The sequence below is a fragment of the Xenopus laevis genome, chromosome 1S (assembly GCF_017654675.1).
Source record: "Xenopus laevis strain J_2021 chromosome 1S, Xenopus_laevis_v10.1, whole genome shotgun sequence".
NCBI lineage: Eukaryota > Metazoa > Chordata > Amphibia > Anura > Pipidae > Xenopus > Xenopus laevis.
In genome coordinates this window covers 193,191,001-193,213,894 of record NC_054372.1, presented here as the reverse complement: position 1 = coordinate 193,213,894, position 22,894 = coordinate 193,191,001, and the positions used below count along the sequence as shown (strand labels likewise).

The window sequence follows — 22,894 nt, the reverse complement described above, 5'->3', positions numbered from 1 at the left end:
ACTTTAGCAGGATTCATGGAACATGATATATATTTATCTTCTGTTCTTTCCATAATCTGTAGTACATAACAGATGCTCTATTTACAGAAATATAATCATGAAAAACGTAGATTCCCCCCCCCAATAAAACTGGTAAATGTAAATCTATTGAATTCCTGATGATTCTACAGGAGGCTGGGCTGGAAAAGGCTGCCATGGACATGTCTCTGTTCCTGAAGCTGCAGAAGAGGGTGAGGGAACTTGAGCTTGAGAGGAAGAAGCTGCAGAGCCAACTGGACAAAAAAGAACAGCAAGAACATAAAAAATCACAGGTAACTGGAGCTTTCCCTAAAATGATAAAGATCCCCTTTTATAGACTTGAGCCTGACACAGGACACAGGGCACAGGTGGGCATGAAATTGATCTAAAATGATACAATACTGCCTGTATAGAGAGAGCTCACCAAACATGGGAGCAAACTATGTTCTGTTTATGAGGACGAAGCCATAACCTTTGTAATCATTATCCAGGGTCTTAATGAGACATCAGGTCAGATGGAAAAATGCTGTTAGAGGAGGACCATACTGGGCTGAATATGAATATCCTTTTCCAGCTAGTCTGCATAGGCCTACATGTTATTCATTGTTTGGCCAGGAGGCCAGATGATGAGATTGGGTTGATTTGTCCCACCACTTGGGTGGCCAGGCAAAGACTTGATTGTTTGGTGACTTTGTCAAAAGTGGATTTATATGTGTTTCTGGTCAGGATTATTGTCTGATTTATGCTCAGGCATAACCATTGTTGAACTGGGTCTTTTAGGTTTCAGCAGAGAACCTGAAATCCAGGGGCCCATCTCACAACAATTAGATGGAGACAAATCGTATAACAATTATATAGGCTTATGCTGGAAATAATAAAGGCCCACCAGGATCTCTACCCAGACAGACCAGTCCAACCCTGAGGAAGAACTGAGACCTGAGCCTTTATGACTTTTTTAGATCAACAAATTCCTCAGGTTACTTAAGGTGGCCATACATTTTATTGGACAATAGCTACACTATCCAACTGACCAGCTCCCCGGTCAAACGGACTGAGACTGAAAAGGCCAGCAGAAGGTATAGCCAACTTCTCTTGTTTCCAAGCGTTTGTGCACAACTCCTCTTCTTCATTTGTCAATGGAACGTGCACTGGCCAACATGGTGCATCGGCAGATGACATTTTTAAACCTGGCTGATTCGCTAACAAACCAATATCTATGGGGCATGTATTGGTCAGGACTGGCAGACCAAAATACACGCACATATTGTGTGTGTTACTACCTTTAGACATCCATTTGCTCCTCCCTCATGCCAGACAATTGGATCTCTGAACATGCAGGCACTACCAAGCCCCCCATATAAATGCCGAGAGGAACTGTTAGCTGTTTGGATCGGGTGCCTGGTCAATCAGCTCTGATCCTGAAATTCAGAACTATTCATTATTGCCCAGACGGTGCAGCATTCTTATAGCTGGGTACAGGTGGGGCAGATCATACACTCACCAGGTAACATAAAGACTGACATGCATTTTTCAGTCTTCAATTGAATATACTTGGTCAGCCTTTGTCCATCTACATGTTGCCAGATTTAAGGAAAGTGTTGCAAGGAATGCAAATTTTAACAGTTTCTGTTTGATTTTCTATTCAGGTTATAGACACAGCCAATGAGGTGACTGCAGACCGCGACACTGATCTTGCCTACAACAATCTGAAGGTAATTTGCTATATTCAGTTGTGCATTTTTGCCTTTCCAATCCCTGTGGAATATAAAGAATAATAAAGAGTTCTAATAACTTCCATTATTTTCTTTTACACCATCCTTTCTCTGTATATAATCTGGCAAATATCTTCCTTAAAGGAGACGATGGCTAAAATGTAAATCGCCGGTGGGATGGCACTCGGCGCGATTCGTTTTCCTAAGTCACCCGAAGTAGCCTCACAAGGAAACTTCGGGCGACTTCCGAAACAAAGTGCTCAGAGTGCCATCCCGCTGGCAATTTACATTCTAGCCAGCGGGAAGGCAGTTCGGGGAGATTAGTTGCTCCGAAGAAGAGGAGATTTTTCGCCGGGCGACTAATCTCCCCGAATTTGATTGTGTGCACTGACCCTTAGTTCCCTGACCCTAAGGGTCAGGGCACACGCTCAGATTCATTGAGATTAGTCGCCCGGCTACAAATCTCCCCGAATTTCAGCGTGTGTCTCTGCCCTTACACAGCACAGTATGAGGGGGTAACACGTTATTCATCTGCAGATTTACATTTATACCTGGATGTGGGAACTGCCATTATGGCTGAGGCTTTCTGCAGAGATAGTAGCAACATCAACAATTCTGAGAATGCTTTATCCAAGGCAAGGAAGATGGTAGCCCCAAATTATATAAATGCATAAGTGTATGCTACATACATTAAATCATATGAAATCCCCTGTTTTAAGTGTTGTTGCATCATTAATGTCCATTATACATGTGTTTAAATGTGTTTGTAAATGTAATTGCAGTGTCAGTGAACACAAGCAGAGACAGAGATTTCCCCACCGGCTGCTGCTGATCACAATCCCACCTAATGCAGAACAGTTAGCCCTGATTCATTAGCTAATAAATGTAGGCCATCGGTTCCCATACCTTTCATTAACATGTATTTATATAGCACCAACATATTGCATAGCCAGACACTTTGTCAAATGAGGGTCATTATTCAGGAGGCAGCAATAAAGAAAGTCAGCAGCCTCTGATCCTTCCTCTCTCCTGAATTCCTGAAGGTCAGAGAGATTCTTAGCAGCTGAATAGGCATCAATAAAAAGAACTGCAATATTCGTAGTCCCGGGAATTCCTGGGCTCTTAATGAAAGCATCTATTAATGCCTCCTGAGACCGGGCCAGAGCTGGTTGTATTCATGTTCTCTTAGGAAATGTTCTAATAACAGTAGAAATACCTTTGGTAAAAACATTAGCGCCGCAGGGCTGGCAGAAGCTATAACGCTTCTCTGCACAATGTGAGGACGAGTGGCTGATATTAGCAGGGGCAGCTCTGTTATCAGTAGAAATGAGTGCACTTTCCATCAGCAGCTCTCCAGCTAATGGGATAGCAAAGGCCCAGTAACACCAGTTTAAAGGACAAGTAAACCTTTAAAATAAGTGAGTGTAACATTGATTTAAAAATGCTATTCTGAGCACTTTTGTCCTTTACATTCATTATTTATTTTCTTTTAATTCCAAGATATTAAGGGATACATGTACTGTTGATATGAATGAATTTTGTTACAAAGTTTCCCACCAGTCTGACCAGCAAGTAGTCAAGGAAGTTGTCAGGAGAAAGAAAGAGGCTGCTCTGATGTTCTTCTGCTTAGGAAAGATGTGAGAAAGGTTTCTAATTTTATTCCTAAGCAGAAGAACATCAGAGCAGCCTCTTTCTTTCTCCTGACAACTTCCTTGACTACTTGGTGGTCAGACTGGTGGGAAACTGACCAGCAGGTGGCGCTGTTGGAACAAAATTCTGCTTCCTTTCTAGAAAAGCAGAACATTGTATTTGATTTCAATTTGCTGTAGATGGTTTTGCAAGACTATTTAGACAGTTTGTGAAAACACCAATACTGCACAATTCTACTTGTGCCATTGATCTCCCTTCTTATTGTCACAATTGAGAATACCCCACGTGTGATGAACTGGGGGGCCAAACAATCGGTTCAGCCACAATTGCATCATAATGGATCCAGGGAACGCTTTGATTTAAAGGGATTATAAACACAGTTGTGCATAGGCCTCTTAATTTATATGTTCTCATATTTGGCAGAGGCAAGAACTTGAGTCTGAAAACAAGAAGCTTAAAAACGATTTGAATGAGATGAGGAAGGCGATAGCAGATGGAGCAGTAGATGGGTCAAGCGATGAGGCTAGAATGACTATGTTACTCAACCAACTGAAATCGGCCCATGAGGAGCTGGAGGTGCGGAAGGAAGAAGTACTTATGCTCAGAACCCAGATTGTGAAGGCAGCTCAACAAAAAGAGGCAGAGAGGATTATGGTGAGAATTTAATGTTTTAAATGGATGTTCCAGGTGTTTCAGACACTTCTTTAGGCCTTAGATTACTGAGAAGAGGTTTGGAATAGCAGTGATATTTTGTCCAGGACTGTAGCCACAGCGGCCAATTAGCAGTTAGAATAATGGAAATGGAAATCTCTTTAGTTGCTATGGGTTACTGGAATAGGGAAAATTATAGTGGGATTAATCGAAAACTCAAAACAAAAATAAATAATAATCAAAAATCATTTATTAGGGCATGAAAAGAGGAGCGTATGGGGCAAATTCACTAAGATTCGTAGTTGCGCCACAGTCCACTTCGCCGCACTTCGCCAGGCATATTTTCGCCAGCGCCACGCAAATTCACTAACATCCGAAGTTGCGCTCAGGGGAAACGAAAGGTTGCGAAGTTGCACTAGCGTTAATTCGCCAAGCAAACGAAGTTACACTAGCGATGCTTAATTTGCATAAGACGCCAAATTGAATTTACAATGGAAGTATATGTAGCAGCAGTACACAAGCCTGGGAAACCTTCGAAACAGCAAATAAAATGTTTATTTTGCCCTACACATGTGCCCACTGTATAGTTAAGGTGCCATGAGTTAGGAAATGTAGGGGGAAAGGAGGGGAGCCCCAAAAAAAATTCGATCTTTTTCAGCTTATCACCCATAAAAAAAAGAAAAAACGCCAGCGTTTTTTGGGACTTTGAAAAAATTTCAACTTTTTTTTGAAGCAATCCCTATCTACTCTATTGCGCTTCGCCTGGTCTGAGGTGGCGAAGGAAGTCTAGCGTAAAAGGTAGCGTTCAGAATAATTCACGCGTTAGTGAATTTGCGTAGTTACGTCCATTGCACAAATTCGCCAGGCGTAAGGGTGCGAAGTAACACTAGCGAATTTACGCCAGTGTCCGTTAGTGAATCGGTGAATTAACGAAAATGCGCTAGGCTAGCGAATTAACGGTTAGGCGCTTCATCCTTTAGTGAATTTGCCCCTAAGAGTAAGTGCCCCAAATGGCACAAAATGTGTTTAGGCCCCTTTTTTCATGTCCTAATTAATTAATTATTTTATTTTTGTTTTGAGGAATTCCACTATTATTTTCCATTTCCATTTATTATTTTCCATTTCCCCTCTTGCCTTCACTTGTTATGAACGATTGAATATAACTCTACTGGTGTCATTCATTAATGGTGTCATTAATTAACTAAGCACTGCTCATTCTTTATTATTACTGGAATAGGGCATAACGCCCAATGTATGTCGTATAATCGTATAACCGTCTTTTAAATAAGCGCTTCCTCCACAACTCTTTAATGGTAGAAGTATCAGTGATTGGCAGTTCTTACTGAAAGCACAGACCCAGTAAGACTCCAGCTTACTATGTGTATTCTAATAACTAAGAAATATATTTTCAAACACAAACTGCTAGAATATATAAGGTGTATTAAGTATTTTGCACAATTAATTATCATTGTCCAGCTTTCCAGTTAGTGCAGCAGGATCTGCTGAAGTCTCGTATCAAACACATTCAGGTTTTATATCTGGTGGAGTGAGGGAATCCCCATACTTTACTAGTACCAAACTACACTAGTACAATACTATACTAGTACAATGACAGAATGCAATTAATACATTGTTGGTGGTGTTGCTTCTATAGAATTCAGAAGCCAGTTGGCCAAACAGCAACAAGGAAATGGATGAAGACGACGCCATTGAAGCCTATCATGGAGTCTGTGAGACAAACAGGTAAACTTAACCAAGTGGCTCTCAGAAAGACAAGGGAGTGGTGGGTTTGGTTATCTATTATGGTTCACATGAATCCTGATGGTGGAGTTGCAGGTCAGGTGATTATGTCTCAGAAACAGGGCACCAGACCTACGAGTGCACCAGCATGTCCAGGAGATTACTATTCTAGTTGATTTAGGCCAGTGATCCCCAAGGCGTGGCTCGTGAGCAATATGTTGCTTACCAACCCCTTGGATGTTGCTCCCAGTGGCCTCAAAGTAGGTGTTTATTTTTTCATTCCTGGCTTGGAGACAAGTTTTAGTTGCATAAAATACAGGTGTACTGTGAAATAGCTAAACTAACAAAGTTGATGCAAAATAGCCCGTAACAGCACCACTATAATCAGTGTCCAATTATAAGGGCAATAAAGATAAAGGTACTGAGATATACTCACAGTTCACCCCAGTCCATGGGTGCATAACATATGGCAGGAATCAAAAAGTTGTGAGTTATTTCTCCAAAATAATGAACAGAAATATAAGAGTAGTCTTGACTCATAGGCCTATGAGTAAGTGCCCCCCATAGGCCTATGAGTAAGTGCCCCAACAGGCATGAAACACATCAGGCCTTCACCTGTATGTCCCAATAAATGGATTGAACTTTTCATTATATTTCTGTTCGTTATTTTGGAGAAATAACAACTTTTTGATTCCTGCCATATGTACTGGCAAATAGATGTAGCTTAGAGAACTTACATGTCCGACTCAGGACTACTCCTTGGAAATAGCCGCGCTTCAACTTGTGTTGGCACCTCAACTAGCTGTTCTACGCTCCAGTCAAATTCATATTCCAGTCGACAAAACAAAGGGTTGAGAAGTGTCTTTCAAGCCTCGAGTTAAAAATTTCAAAAAATCTTTGGATTTTTTAACTCGTGGCTTCTCAACACTTTGTTTTGTCTACTGTCAAATAGAGCGTCTTATGTACTGTCAGTCCACATAGGGGCTACCAATAGTCAACTACAGCCCATAATTACAACTTTTTGCATGCTTGTGTTGCTCTACAACTTTTTTTCATCTTTGAATGTGGCTCACAGGTAAAAAAAAAGGTTGGGGATCCCTGATTTTGGCCATTCCCAGGGTTGGAAACGCTCTGTAAACCACCCAATGTGCATAGTTAAAACCATATTGCCTGGGAACAAACATATTAACACCTCAAAGATATCAACAGAATGTCTCCTTTATTTTTCACATAAACTGTAAAATAATGTGTAACATCTTATAGGCTTATCTCATGTATATAGTGCTGTGCCATTTCAGCTGGGGTCTAATACCTGTGTCTGGCTTAACCAATTTATGTTTTTAGTCTATTTCTACTTTTCTTTGTAGCTTCCAAAAGAAATGTTTTGATAAAGTAACCTGCCAGGACAATAGGCCACAATATCTTGAGAACCTGGTCATGAATTCTGCCCCTTATTATTTTCTGTTGTTTTATCCAAGTACATGAGCCCATGGGTATATTCGGGAACCATTTTATGGCTTTATAACTGAATATATATATGAATTATCCCACTTGACCTTGGGTTTGCTGTAGGATAAATTTGCAATTCAGGCCTTTTGTACTGGGCCTCAACAGTACCTTACCTTTGGACTCCACTGATTGGTGCCTTGACTTCCAGTGCTCCCAGTGACATCACACAGTGCCCGTGGCCCTTGAGACCATTGTATTGTACTGGATTATCACAAGGTTTTGTGGGAATTTATCCTTATCTTCATATAGCAACTTGCATTAATGGTTCTTATGTTAATTCCAGGTGAAGAACAGATTCCCACCAAAAATACCTGCTTTCCTCTCCTTTTGCACATTACTAACTTCTTGTGGCAAATGACTCATTTCTCTGCTTTTTCAACCCTTGTCTCCTTGTCTGTTTCTCTATCCTTTCTTTTTAGAAAGACTCAGGATTGGGGGTACCTAAATGAAGATGGTGAGCTTGGCCTGGCCTATCAAGGCTTAAAGCAAGTAGCCAGGTCATCTTTTCTTTTCCTTTTTTCTTCTTCCTTTCCTCCTGTCTCACTATTTCACTTGGTACCGAGCCACCTTGGATTTGGGTATTTCATTTGGATTTAAATGGATTTAAAGGGATACTGACATGGGAAAAATGTTTTATATCAAAACGCATCAGTTAATAGCGCTACTCCAGCAGAATTCTGCACTGAAATCCTTTTCTCAAAAGAGCAAACAGATTTTTTTATATTCAATTTTGAAATCTGACATGGGGCTAGACATATTGTCAATTTCCCAGCTGCCCCTGGTCATGTGACTTGTGCCTGCACTTTAGGAGAGAAATGCTTTCTGGCAGGCTGCTGTTTTTCCTTCTCAATGTAACTGAATGTGTCTCAGTGAGACATGGGTTTTTACTATTGAGTGTTGTTCTTAGATCTACCAGGCAGCTGTTATCTTGTGTTAGGGAGCTGCTATCTGGTTACCTTCCCATTGTTCTTTTGTTTGGCTGCTGGGGGGGGAAAGGGAGGGGGGTGATATCACTCCAACTTGCAGTACAGCAGTAAAGAGTGATTGAAGTTTATCAGAGCACAAGTCACATGACTTGGAGCAGCTGGGAAATTGACAAAATGTCTAGCCCCATGTCAGATTTCAAAATTGAATATAAAAAAAATCTGTTTGCTCTTTTGAGAAATTGATTCCAGTGCAGAATTCTTTAAAGAAATTGTTAATAGTTAAGGTGCCAGAGTTATACACATCATAAATCTGCATTGAAACAATATTATTGGGTTATATTTTTAGATCCACAGTGTGCCCCTGTCACTTTAGCCACTTAAGCCAAACTTTAGGTGCTGACTGTTTGGGGACCCTGTTTTGTTGTAGTTGAGTAAAGGCAAGAGGCCATACATGACTTTGACTGAATAGTGTATTTTCCTTAGGATTCTGGAGGCTCAGCTTCAGGCACAAATCAGGCAGCACGACGAGGAGGTGGAGATACTGAGCTCTCACATTGACTCCCTAAAGGAAGAGTTGGAGAAGCAGCAGCAGGTTCTTCTTCAGGCTCTTCAGCTTTCCCCGGAGGCTCAGGTGGAGTTCGGACTTCAGCATGAAATTACCCGCCTCACTAATGAGAACCTGGTGAGTAACTCGACTTTTTTCTTGCTGTCACTTGGACAAATTTCAAAGAAAAGTAATTAAAAGTGCAAAAGCATTTGTTAAGACATGAGAGACAGAGAAGCCTAACGCGTTTCATGCCTAGTGGGGCACCTACTCATAGGCTATGGGGTTATTTATAAGTCTGGATTTATCTCAATATTTTCTGAAAAAAACTCTGACCAAATCCGCACAGGTTTTTTTTGGCATATTTAGTAATACACTTTCCTGAAAATTTTGTTTTCGGAAAAAAAATCACAAAAAATCTGATTTTTTTTGGATTTTTCATCCGATTTTCACAATTTTTCTGGATTTTTCACCTGAAAACTCCAATTTCTTATGATTTTTGGCCAAAAACTCAGAAAACTTCGGGGTATTGCACAAAACCCAGCGCACATCAAACAATCATTGGGACATATCCCATTGACTTATATGCAACCTCGACAAGTCTGAAATGCGGGATTTTCTGATTCGGACTTTTCCATCCTCTGGGCTTAATAAATTCTGAAGAATTACTGATTTTTTAAAAGTACGATTTTATATAAAAAAAAAAATCACAAATTTTTTTGTGATTTTTGCATTCGGAGTTTAGTAAATAACCCCCTATGAGTAAGTGCCCCACAAGGCACTAATGGGGTTATGTAATAAAAGGCACTAAGTTTGCCCAAGGGCAGTAACCCTTAGCAACCAATCAGTAGGTTGCATTTACTGGTCACCTGTTTAAATGCAAGCATCTTATTGGTTGCCCTGGGTTACTGCTCCTGGGCAAACTTAGTGTCGTATATTACATATGGGGGTAAATGCCCACTAAATGTCCTTATCACCAGCACTAGGCAAGTAAATGTTGCTGCTTGGTTGCTATGGATTAATGGCTGAACCAGTTGGTTTTAGGGTCAGGGCACACAGGCAGATTCGGGGAGATTAGTCACCCGGCAACAAATCTCCTCTTCTTTTGGGCGACTAATCTCCCCGAACTGCCTCCCGCCGGCTAGAATGAAAATCGCCGGCGGGATGGCACTTCGTTTTCTGAAGTCATTCCGAAATTTCCTCGTAAGGCAACACTTTGGAAAACTAAGAGAGAAGAAGAGGAGATTTGTTGCCGGGTGACTAATCTGCCTGTGTGCCTTGACCCTAAATGACAGATAATTGCAAACTGACCTTTGAAACCTTTGACATCAGATATATGACACAAGAGCCATGGTTAGTGAGGTCACTTGTGTCACATGACCCATTTAAATGTGTGTAATAAAACTATGTACCCTCTTGTGCCTTTATATGGTTGTAGTACTCTGTGACCTTGTGCCTTTATATGGAACTGACAGACCCCGGGTTTATTTAAATGTTACTTATTTACAGGATCTTAAAGAATTACTGGAGAAATCAGAAAAGAACGAGAAGAAATTGAAGAAACAACTAAAAGTTTACATGAAGAAAGGACAGGATGCTGAAGGTACGTTGGTAATGGGGATAATCAGTAAAACATTATTCTCTAAGAATAAACCCATTGGAGATGCTCTGCCCAGGTTTATTTGCCATGTTATTATTATATTATTTATTTCCTTTTATCTTGGGATCCCTATAAGAACTGACATGGGGCTGATATTCATTCATTAGTAGTGATGGGGGAATTCGTCCCGTTTCTCTTAGCCACGAAGTTCGCGAATTTCCTGAGAAATTTGCAAAACTGGCGAAAAATTCACGAAACAGCAATTTTGACAATTAGGAATCGTCGCCAGTGAATTTTGCGGCAAATTCGTGAATTTATTCGTCGGCGGTGAAACAAGCAAATTCACGCCTGGCGAATAAATTCGCCCATCACTATTCATTAGCTACATGGATAAGTAGAAATCACTGGAGTATTTTTGTCCATATCAGCTATAAAAGAACAATAATATTTAGGGATGCACTGAATCCACTATTTTGGATTTGGCTGAACCCCCGAATCCACTATTTTGGATTTGGCCGAACCCCCGAATCCACTATTTTGGATTTGGCGGAATCCCGAACCGAATCCGAACCCTAATTTGCATATGTAAACTAGGGGTGGGAAGGGGAAAACATTTTTAATTCCTTGTTTTCTGACAAAAATTCACACGATTTCCCTCCCCGTCCCTAATTTGCATATGCAAATTAGGATTCAGATTTGGTTCAACTGGCAGAAGGATTCGGCTGAATCAAAATCCTGCTGAAAAAGGCCGAATCCTAGCCGAATCCCGAACCAAATCCTGGATTCGGTGCATCCCTAATAATATTTGGAGTATATAAAACCTGCAGTTATGGCTCATTAAAGAGTAGATCCATTTGTATTATCTCTTGAAATAAAAAATGGAAAGCCAGACTTCCCCAATACTTACCAGGTACAAAGCTTTGATTCTGTATTTTCTGCTGCTGCTGAGTTGCTCTGTCATTGGACATACAGAGCTCACAGACCTTATTAAAGCATGAACTGGCACATTAATTGCTAAAGAAGAATTTAACTACAGTACAGGTATGGGATTCATTATCCAGAATACCGTTGATCCCAACTAAGATATAATTATTCCTTATTGGAAGCAAAACCAGCCAATTGGGTTTATTTAATACTTACATGATTTTCTAGTAGACTTAAGGTATGAAGATCTAAATTACGGAAAGATCCATTATCCAGAAAACCCCAGGTCCTGAGCATTCTGTATAACAGGTTCCATACCTGTATTTACATTTATGGGATTTTTGAGTTCTCTGTCAAACTGATCTGTTCTGCCTTTGATAAATCCGAAATGCCCCACTGAGAGCAGCTCAGTAGTAGTAAATACACAAAATCAAATCTCTGTCCTAGGCTAAGTTCTGAGAAAGACTTAAAGGAGAACTAATGAAGTAGCTAGAAATGTTGTACCTTATGTTTCGGGCTTCTGTACCAGCCCAAGGCAACCACAGCCCTTTAGCAGTAAAGATCTGTGTCTCAAAAGATGCCCCAGTAGCTCCCCATCTTCTTTTCTGCTGATTCACTGCACATGCTCTGTGCTGCTGTCACTTACTGAGCTTAGGGACCCACTCACAATATACAGTACACATAGAATAGAAATGTCACAATATAAGGCTGATTAGTAATTAATACAGATAATTACTACATGGCAGCACAGAAACCAGTGCAATTAGCATCAGAATTGAATAATCAGCAAACCTGTAGCATCAGCTTATATTACAGCCAGGGAAGCTCATTTTCTGCTGGATAATTAGTGACGAGCCCTAAGCTTAGCTTCTCAACAGCCAATCAGAGCCCACTGAGCATGTGAGTGTCACAGACACTTTCCAAGATGGTGACCCCCTGTGACAAGTTTGAAGTCCTGGATCATTGCTGCTATTGACAAGCTGAAACTTTAGCCTCGTGCAATAAGTTCACTATATAAAATATAGTATTATCAAACCATATTCTAGTTCTCCTTTAAGATGGCATTTCCTTAACCTGGGAGACTTTGAAAGGATTTTGGCAATTCTGCTGTGATATCCCCAGAAGCTGCCCGTTTCTTACGACAGCAAGTGGAAACACAACTACTTTCAGATTAGTATAGTCAGGCTGTTGCAGCCCAAAATAGCGTATGGTGAAGAAAGTGGCAAGATATAGGCTTGTGAAAACACCTCTTTTTGTGCCCAGACACGGTGCAGCCAGAAAGGAAACCTGAACTCACCCGTCAGGTGACAGTGCAGCGAATCGAGAAGGACTTCCAGGGAATGCTCGAGTACTACAAGGAGGAAGAGCCGCTGCTCATCAGAAATCTCATTATAGGTAAGACTAATTGATCCCAGTGTTACCCACTACCTGCTCATCCTGACCCTGTATCTGTCCCATAGGGATCACCTGCCCCCCGCAATGCAGTCAACTTTCTCATTTCTAAGTTTCTTTTCTTCCATTTGTTTTCCTTTGAATAAGTCATGTATAAAGTGTGTCCCACAATCATTTATACAGGGGTGCCACAAAGTGATTTATCTCAAACTATGAAACATAGGCCATTTGTTCAGGTCCATTCTAGGCTGGACTTTGTAGCTTAAAGGGATACTGTCATGGGAAAAAATATTTTTTTTTCAAAATGAATCAGTTAATAGTGCTGCTCCAGCAGAATTCTGCACTGAAATCCATTTCTCAAAAGAGAAAACAGATTTTTTTTATATTCAATTTTGAAATCTGACATGGGGCTAGACATATTGTCAGTTTCCCAGCTGCCCCAAGTCATGTGACTTGTGCTCTGATAAACTTCAATCACTCTTTACTGCTGTACTGCAAATTGGAGTGATATCACCCCCCTCCCTTTCCCCCCAGCAGCCAAACAAAAGAACAATGGGAAGGTAACCAGATAACAGCTCCCTAACACAAGATAACAGCTGCCTGGTAGATCTAAGAACAACACTCAATAGTAAAATCCCATGTCCCACTGAGACTCATTCAGTTACATTGAGAAGGAAAAACAGCAGCCTGCCAGAAAGCATTTCTCTCCTAAAGTCACATGACATGGGGCAGCTGGGAAATTGACAAAATGTCTAGCCCCATGTCAGATTTCAAAATTGAATATAAAAAAATCTGTTTGCTCTTTTGAGAAATGGATTTCAGTGCAGAATTCTGCTGGAGCAGCACTATTAACTGATGTGTTTTGAAAAAAAAACATGTTTTCCCATGACAGGATCCCTTTAAACGAGATCCGAAACTGTTTGCTTGATTCACTCTTTTGCTTAACAAAACGTTCCTTAGACTTGAAGCCTGAGCAGATGTCTTCCACGGTTCCTTGTCTGCCTGCGTATATCCTCTTCATGTGCATCAGACACGCAGACTACATCAATGATGATCAGAAGGTCCACTCTCTCCTCACCTCCACCATCAATGGGATCAAGAAGGTGCTAAAGGTATGTCCAGACTATGGAAGCTAATTCTGCTGTAATCTCCTTTTCTTGCTAAGGGTGAGGAACCAGTGCTTAGTATATAAAAATAAATATAGGGAAAAGCCATCCATTAGATGTGTGCTACTAAGGCCCTGATTATTTTACACATAAAGAGGAACCACCACCCTTAACCTAATATCCATTGTTTCTTAATCCCACCCATATACTGTACCTTATCCTTTACACGTGGGATTGTTTTTTGGTCCCTTCTAAAGGGTTTATTTTGCTCCACTGAAAGACTGAAATCTATGGGGGTTATTTATCAAGGTCTGAATTTTTCTAAGTATTTCTAACATAAAAATCCGATCAACTCCGACAGACCGAATGGACCTTATTTATCATTAAAAAAGTCAGAAAAAAATTGGGTTCGGAGCTTTGCCCGAAAAGTACAAATTTTACGTACTTTTTCCACAAATAATACAAATTTTTCAGAGTTTTCAGACTTTGGTCCAAAATCCCCGAAAAGTATTAGATATCAGTACGGACAGCAGCGCAGACACTGGGACCTTCCCCATTGACTTATACAGGACCTCGAGAGCTCTGAGATGCCAGATTTTCGAAGATGGACTTTTAAGACCAACAGGCTTTAAGAAATTCTGAAAAATGTTTAGTTTTTTTTTTTAGTTTGAAAACTACGAATTATTAGAATTTCAGATATTCGGCGGATAATAAATAACCCCCTATGTGTCTAACAGGTCTCCCCACTTCAGGCAATTGAACCTTCGACTACTGTGTCTTCCTTAAAGGGATCTGTCATAATTTTTATGATGTAGTTTTTATTTCTAAATTAAACTGCAAATAATTCACTGTACATAAAGTTTCATTCCTGAACCAGCGAGTGTATTTAGTTGTAATATTGGTGTGTAGGTGCATCTCAGGTCATTTTGCCTGGTCATGTGCTTTCAGAAAGAGCCAGCACTTTAGGATGGAACTGCTTTCTGGCAGGCTGGTGTTTCTCCTACTCTATGTAACTGAATGTGTCTCAGTGGGACCTGGATTTTACTATTGAGTGCTGTTCTTAGATCTACCAGGCAGCTGTTATCTTGTGTTAGGGAGCTGCTATCTGGTTACCTTCCCATTGATCTGTTGTTAGGCTGCTGGGGGGGGGGGTGATATCACTCCAACTTGCAGTACAGCAGTAAAGAGTGACTGAAGTTTATCAGAGCACAAGTCACATGACTGGGGGCAGCTGGGAAACTGACAATATGTCTAGCCCCATGTCAGATTTCAAAATTAAATATAAAAACATCTGTTTGCTCTTTTGAGAAACAGATTTAAGTGCAGAATTCTGCTGGAGCAGCACTATTAGCTGATTTTTTACAGTATTGACAGTATTAGTGATACCCAACCTGTGGCCATTCGGTTGTCAGTGAAGTCGTGGCCTTCAGAAGTCTAGGTGAACAATATAACGATATAGGGTGCTGCTCTATATATAAAATGTGTCCTGTAGTCAGCGAATGTTATCTGGGTAACTCATAGGAATTGGAGGTCAGGAAACAATGGGAGTCAGGAAAAACATGAATGTTCTAAGCCTCGGATGGTTCAGTCTCATTACAGAGTCTCTGTTCTTCTCTTGTTCACAGAAGCATCACAGTGAATTTCAGATTGCATCTTTCTGGCTGTCCAACTCCAGCCGACTGCTCCATTGCCTCAAACAGTATAGCGGAGACGAGGTGAGTTGATCTCTGAGACTGAACCCAATAACTGAATGGAAATTTAATGTAAGCTTCAGCATACTGAAATAAGAAACGTTCTAAATACAATCAATTAAAAATTCTGCATTGTTTCTGAAATAATCAAGTTTATCTTCACTATCCCTCTCTCAGCATCTGTTTCTCTTCATTCTCTCTTCATGCAGCAGTTGGGTGTCAGATATTCATTGACAGTTAGATCCAATATATCTTATAGGGGGGTTCCTTTTGCCTAGATGTATTAGAGCTCACTCAAATAACTGATTCCAGTACAAAATCTAACAAAATAACTGCCTTTTGCACAAATCCTGCATGTAGAGAGACATGATGTCTGGTGAGTTTTAATCTGGGATAGTGAAGATAAACTTGATTATTTCAGAAATGTTACAGAATTTTTCATTGATTGTATTTGAAAAAGTTCTTATTTTAGTATGCTGAAGCTAATATTAAATTGTCATTTTCACGATAGTTCCCCTTTAAGTTGTTAGTGAACACAGTCACGACTGATGAGCGAATCTGTCCCGAAATTTCACAAAACGCATTGAAGTCAATGAGCGTTTTTTCTTATGGCGAATTTTTTTCCTCCGAATGCATTAGTCAATGGGCATTTTTTTTGTTTTTGGCAACTTTTTTTGTCCTAATGCATTAAAGTCAATGGATGTTTTTTCTTATGGCGACTTTTTTTTCATAATGCATTAAAGTCAATGGGCATTTTATATGTTTTTGGCAACTTTTTTTGCCCTAATGCATTAAAGTCAATGGGCGTTTTTTCTTATGACGACTTTTTTTGTCATAATGCATTAAAGTCAATGGGCGTTTTTTTCTTATGGCGACTTTTTTTTCTCCAAATGCATTAAAGCGACTTGTCTGCTGCGAATTTTCATTGCAGTTTCACGAAAAAATTCGCACATGGCAAAATTCTGAATTTCGTTGCAAATCCATGGCCGGTTTATAAATTCGCTCATCACTAACAGTCCTCCCAAACCCTGCTCACAAATAAGACCTCAGTGCCCTAGAAGGCTCGGCTAGTAACTCTCAAAGGCTGCAATGTGAGTGGCTCAGAGTCCTGGCAAATGTGGCCCCTGTAAATAAAAGTTCTGTCTCCTCCTGTAGGGCTTCATGACCAGCAATAATCCCAAGCAGAATGAGCATTGCCTGAGGAACTTTGACCTCACCGAATACCGCCAAGTTCTCAGCGACTTGTCCATCCAGATCTACCAGCAGATGATAAAGATTGCGGAAACACATATGCAGCCAATGATAGGTAATGGGGGAAGATTTCTTTTCCTAACAACTGCCAGTATCAACTGTCTGTGCTTCTCCACTCCAGACACCTGGCTTCTTCCAACTTACTGAAACCTACTGTGCTACCTCTGTACAAGTCTCATGATATACAAGTCTCCTGATATACAAGTCTCCTGATATACAAGTCTCATTATATACAAGTCTCCTGATATACAAGTCTCCTGATATACAAGTCTCCTGATATACAAGTCTCCTGATATACAAGTCTCCTGATATACAAGTCTCCTGATATCCCAAGTTTTTCTTCTCTGTTTGCAGTGTCTGCTATGTTGGAAACAGAAAGCATCCAAGGCCTATCAGGGGTAAAGCAAACTGGCTACAGAAAGAGGACCACTAGTATGGCGGATGGGGATAATTCCTACAGCCTAGAAACCGTCATTCGCCAGCTGAACGCCTTCAACAGCATCATGTGTGACCATGGCCTGGATCCTGAGATCATCCAGCAAGTCTTTAAGCAGCTCTTTTACTTGATTAATGCCGTCACCCTGAATAATTTACTGCTGAGGAAGGACGTTTGCTCCTGGAGCACCGGAATGCAGCTCAGGTTAATATCTCTCACATTAGTGACAAGACTACCTAGGGATTTCTATTCAATACTTATGAGGAACTATGGTGTTTGTCTGTTTATATTATTATTATTATTTATTATTATCAAGTATGTTTATAGATATGAACTGATAATTATGTATGTATGTAAAACCATGTTAAGGAGCCCCAGCTCTGTAAAATGCATAAAAGTACAATATATATAAAAGTATACACGGGGAAGAGAAATCACACATTGAATATACACAAAGCTCATATCAGAATTATGTGGTAAGAGATAGTGGGAAGGAGGTCCCTGCCCCGTAGAGCTTACAGTCTAAGGAGGTTATTTATTGAAGCCCAAATGCCAAAAACTCAAAACATTTGAGTTTTTTTACTGTAAAATCCGTATTTTTATTGGAAAAAAAATCCTCTAATTTCTCGAGATTTATTATACCCTGAGGATGAATCCAAAAATCCAACATCTCAGGCCTGTCTAGGTTGTCTATAAGTCGGTGGGAGAAGTCCCTATCCTATGTTGGAAGATTCTGTAGTCTGAGCTGAAATTAGCCCAAAATTCCGACTATTTCGGACTTTTTGGGCAATAATCCGAAAAATTCTGTTTTTTTGTGAAAAAGCCAGATACAATTGAGTGATTCAGGAAAAAAACTTGGAAAAAAATCATACGATTCGGATTTTCGCTTCATTTTATCGAGTTTGTCACCAACCTGATTAAATTGCAATTGCGAAGGAGATAGACTTTGTAATTCGCTCCCTAACGCCTGGTGAAGTTGCGCTCTGGCGAATGGACGTAACTACGCGGATTTTACTGAACGTTACCTCTTGCGCCAGACTTGCCTTCGCCACCTCAGACCCGGCGAAGTGCAATAGAGTAGAAAGGAGTTCCTCAAAAAATAGTTTACATTTTTTCTGGGGTAACCGGCTTCCCCCCTACATTTCCTAACATATGGCACATAAACTATACACTGGGCTCATGTTTAGGGCAATATAACAACTATAATACACAAAAGCCATGAATATCTTGTAAATGATATCCTTATAAACGGTGAGTAGTGATGTCATCAGTTATAAACGGTGAGTAGTGATGTCATTTCGGTCATATGACTCACTGAAACTTGTGTATTATAATAAATAAAGTACCCCCAGTTGCAAAATATGAGGATATTAGAAGTTCCACGACCTATATGAAACTCCTCGGTAACTTATATCCTTATATTTTACAAGAGGGGGTACTTTATTCACTATCTATTTTATTTAATTAATGTTCCCCGGGCTTGTGTAATGTAATGTATTTGCTGCAACATATACGTCCATTCAACTTTAACTTCCCACCATATGCAAATTAACCAACGCCGGCGTAACTGCGCTCCGCAGTAACGCTAGCACTACTTCGCCAGCGTTCTGCGCCCTGGACGCAGCTTCAGATTTTAGTGAATTAGCATTGTCCTGGCGAATTTACGCCTGGCGAAGTGTTGTGCTGTGAGTGAAGCGGACGCTAGTGCAAATTCGGCGCTTAGTAAATCTGCCCCTTAGTTTTTTCTTGAAGAGATTGAGAGAGGATTCCTTATAGGGGAATTCAGGGATGGAATTTCAGAGGGAAGGAGCAGCAAGATAGAGACGAAAGGTGGCAGTGGATGTGGATTATGTATTATGTGCTTTAGAATTTATTGTGTGTTAATCAGCATTTTATTATGGTGTGGGGGGATTTGAGACCCACCAGTAAAATGTCTCTACAGATCCCTGACTCCCAAGAACTACTTATGTCAGAGAAAGATGTAACGTTTGATCACTTCCCTTTCCAGGTATAATATCAGTCAGTTAGAAGAATGGCTGCGGGGGAAGAACCTGCATGCGAGCGGCGCTGCTCAAACGATGGAGCCGCTGATCCAAGCCGCACAGTTGCTGCAAATTAAAAAGAAGACAGAGGAGGACGCGGAGGCCATATGCTTTTTGTGCACAGCCCTGACCACCCAGCAGGTAGGTGTCCCAAAGGAGAATATCAAATATGTCAGCTGATGCTTGGGACCAGGGGTTTTCCAGATAATGGAACTTTCTGTAATTTGGATATTCTTACCTGAAGTCTGCCTATTAATAATTTCAACATTAATGGGCAGATTTATCAAGGCTCGAAGTGAAAATTCAAATTTCAAAATCAAATTTTCGAGTTTTTTTTTTATGGCCAAAACAGTCAAATTCGACCAGGGAATTGTTAAGATTTAAAAAAAATTCGATTTTCGAGATTGATCATACTCTTGCACCTTAAAGAACTGAAATTAGACTATTCCCTACCTAAAACCTCCCGAACTGCTGTTTTAGTCAGTGGGAGACGTCCAGGGATCAGTTTGGAATTGTTGGCTGCCTTCCTGACATTCAAGTTCTTAAAACTCGAATTGAATTTGATACGAGTTTTCAGGTCGATCCTATTCACCCGAGTGTGGAAAATTTTTAAAATAAATTTTGATCAGTCCAATTTCAAGTTCATGGGAGTTTATGGGAGTTTTAAAGAACTCCCATGAATTCAAAATTTGATAAATCCGCCCCTAAATAAACCCAATAGGCTGGTTTTGCTTCCAATAAGGATTAATTATATCTTAGTTGGGATCAAGTACAAGTTACTGTTTTATTATTACACAGAAAAAGGAAATCATTTTTAAAAATTTGTATTGTTTAGATTAGGGATGCACCGAATCCACTTTTTTGGATTCGGCCGAACCCCCAAATCCTTTGTGAAAGATTTGGCCGAATACCGAACCCTAATTTGCATATGCAAATTAGGGGTGGGAAGGGGAAAACATTTTTACTTCATTGTTTTGTGACAAAAAGTCACGCAATTTCCCTCCCGCCCCTAATTTGCATATGCAAATTAGGATTCGGTTCGGCCCAATCCTGCTGAAACCCGAACGGAATCCTGGATTCAGTGCATCCCTAGTTTGGATAAAATGGGAAATGGCCTTTCCGTAATTCGGAGCTTTCTGGATAATGGATCCCATACCTGTGCAGTAGGTGGGACCATGTGGCCATAAAGCACAAATCACATCTTGCCTCTAGATATTGCAAATTCATTTTCAGGCCCCAAAAATGTCTTGAGGTTGATACTTGTTTTACCAGTATTTATTCATAATTTATATGAATTAGGGTCTCATGGGACCCCTTTATCTACTTCCTCGGATAGTTACGCCCCGGCCTCAGCCTGTTATCCTTTCTTTCTGACTTATGGCTCTGGTAATAATACATAAAACATAGAAATAAAAGATTCGCTATAAAGAACAATAACGTTGTACAGTTCAGTGACGCTCTACTCGTCTGATTTCTATAGATTGTGAAGATCCTGAATCTGTACACACCAGTGAATGAGTTTGAAGAGCGCGTGACCGTGTCCTTTATCAGAATCATTCAGGTAAGTCACACACAGGTATTGCTGCTGGGGACATACTCATCTCTAGGGTCATATTACTGGGCTTTTCATCATTCTTTAGCCAAGGACTGTATTGAGGTGGCACAGTAAACACCATGGGGTCACCGGCTTCATTTATTGGACTGCTTAGAATTCTCCAGGCACAAATGTAATGTAGTCACACAATTGTGTTCTCACCCCATGAGGACAACGATCAGAAATCCACTGGGACTTTGTACAAGAATATACTGTAGTGGCCCCTGGGATGGTAGAGCCCCGTACACATATATCCCAACTTAAGGCAACATTAAAGGGGTGCTTCACCTTTAAAGGAGAAGGCAAGGTTAAAACGAAGTAAGCTTTATCAGAAAGGTCTATATAAATACACCAGTAACCCCTCAAAGTAATGCTGCTCTGAGTCCTCTGTCAAAAAAAACATCACATTTCTTTCCTTCTATTGTGTACTCATGGGCTTCTGTATCAGACTTCCTGTTTTCAGCTTAAACCTCCAGGGCTTGGGCTTGAGCATGCTCAGTTTGCTCCTCTCTCCCTCCCTCCCTGCTGTAATCTGAGCCCAGAGCTATGAGTGAGCAGGGAGGGACTCAGGCAGGAAGTGATGTCACAACAAGCTAATATGGCAGCTGCTATCCTAAACAAACAGAGAGCTTCTAGAGCTGTTTACTCAGGTATGGTAAAGCATTCTGCAGAATAAATATAGTGTTATAGCTTGTACTATTGCAGCTAATTTATTGGAATAAACTGCCTCTATAGCTTTCCTTCTCCTTTAAGTTAACTTTTAGTATGTTATAGAATGCCCAATTCTAAGCAATTTTTCAATTGGCCTTCATTATTCATTTTTTACAGTTTTTGAATTATTTGCCTTCTTCTTCTGACGCTTCCCAGCTTTCAAATGGGGGTCACTGACCCCATCTTAAAACAAAGGCTACACATGTATTGTTATTGCTACTTTTTATTACTCATCTTTCTATTCAGGCCTCTCCTATTCATATTCCAGTCTCTTATTCAAATCAATGCATGGTTGCTATGGTAGTTTGGACCCTAGCAACCAGATTGCCGAAATTGCAAACTGGAGTGCTGCTGAATAAAAAGCTAAATAACTCAAAAACCACAAATAATAAAAACCAACTGCAAATTGTCTCAGAATATCCCTCTGTGCATCATACTAACAGTTAACTCAAAGGAATATGGAACATGAATAAGAGAGGGCTGCATAGAAAGATGAGTAATACATAGTAGCAATAACAACACATTTGTAGCCTTACAGAGCATTTGTTTGTAGATGGGGTCGGCGAACCCCATTTGAAGGCTGGAAAGGATCAGAAGAAAAAGGCAAATAACTCAAAAACTTAATGAAGACCAATTGCAATGTTGCTAGGAATTGGACATTCTATAAAATACTAAAAGGTGAACCATCCCTTTTAAGCGATCACCCTGGGGGCTCCCATACAGAAATACATTCTTATCTGTGACTGTATTGGATGTGATTCTTGGGTGAAGATGGATCTAAGTTAATGCATTTGCTTCATTTTTTATTTGCCAGGCTCAGCTGCAAGAGCGGAACGATCCTCCCCAGCTACTAATGGACTCTAAATACATGTTCCCAGTCCTGTTCCCTTTCAACCCCTCGGCCATTATTTTAGACTCCGTTCAGATCCCTCCTTCCCTCAAACTGGATTTCCTCTTGAAAGTCTGAGAAGGGAAGAGAAGAAAGAAAGAATCCGATCTACATATATTTAATATTGAGGACCAAGAAGAGAAACTGCAGTTCTGTCCGTCGGGCTCTGCAGGATTATAATGCACTGAAACTCCTTGATTTATTTTTTATGCCTCGGTTGAAAGGAAAAGATAAAATATAAGCTTTTTTTAACCTGTATGTTGTGTGTGAAAGAGTCTAAAACGTTGGTGCAGAAACTGGCACTTTGAAGGTGGTGACCCATGAGGCCATATATATATATATATATATATTTTTGTTTTTTGAAAAGGGAAAACATTGCCTATTGCAGTTTAGAGTCTTCCTTGTTGTGGGCCAATCATCCTCTATTTCACATGTATGGGGCCTAGATAGTTTTAAAGGTTAAGTAAACATTTAAGATAAGTGAATGTAAAACTGATGAGGGGGCTAT

The 22,894-nt window shown here is 40.3% G+C and overlaps 1 protein-coding gene across 2 annotated transcripts in view; it reads left to right on the top strand.

Moving 5' to 3' along the window:
- The window catches only part of myo5b.S (myosin VB S homeolog), a 126,321-nt gene extending 103,679 nt beyond the window's left edge, over positions 1–22,642 (top strand). Inside the window, exons 26-40 of one of the 2 annotated variants that reach the window (XM_041580639.1) lie at positions 171–311; positions 1,665–1,730; positions 3,804–4,034; positions 5,686–5,774; positions 7,700–7,777; positions 8,690–8,888; positions 10,260–10,353; positions 12,538–12,669; positions 13,627–13,778; positions 15,398–15,487; positions 16,619–16,769; positions 17,069–17,354; positions 19,159–19,333; positions 20,673–20,753; positions 22,312–22,642. In XM_041580639.1, the coding sequence (XP_041436573.1) occupies positions 171–311; positions 1,665–1,730; positions 3,804–4,034; positions 5,686–5,774; positions 7,700–7,777; positions 8,690–8,888; positions 10,260–10,353; positions 12,538–12,669; positions 13,627–13,778; positions 15,398–15,487; positions 16,619–16,769; positions 17,069–17,354; positions 19,159–19,333; positions 20,673–20,753; positions 22,312–22,464 (2,118 nt within the window). In that variant the 3' untranslated portion in view covers positions 22,465–22,642. The remainder of the gene's footprint in view (positions 1–170; positions 312–1,664; positions 1,731–3,803; positions 4,035–5,685; positions 5,775–7,699; positions 7,778–8,689; positions 8,889–10,259; positions 10,354–12,537; positions 12,670–13,626; positions 13,779–15,397; positions 15,488–16,618; positions 16,770–17,068; positions 17,355–19,158; positions 19,334–20,672; positions 20,754–22,311) is intronic. The other variant, XM_041580640.1, reaches the window with a different exon arrangement.
- The last annotated feature ends 252 nt before the right edge of the window (positions 22,643–22,894 follow it).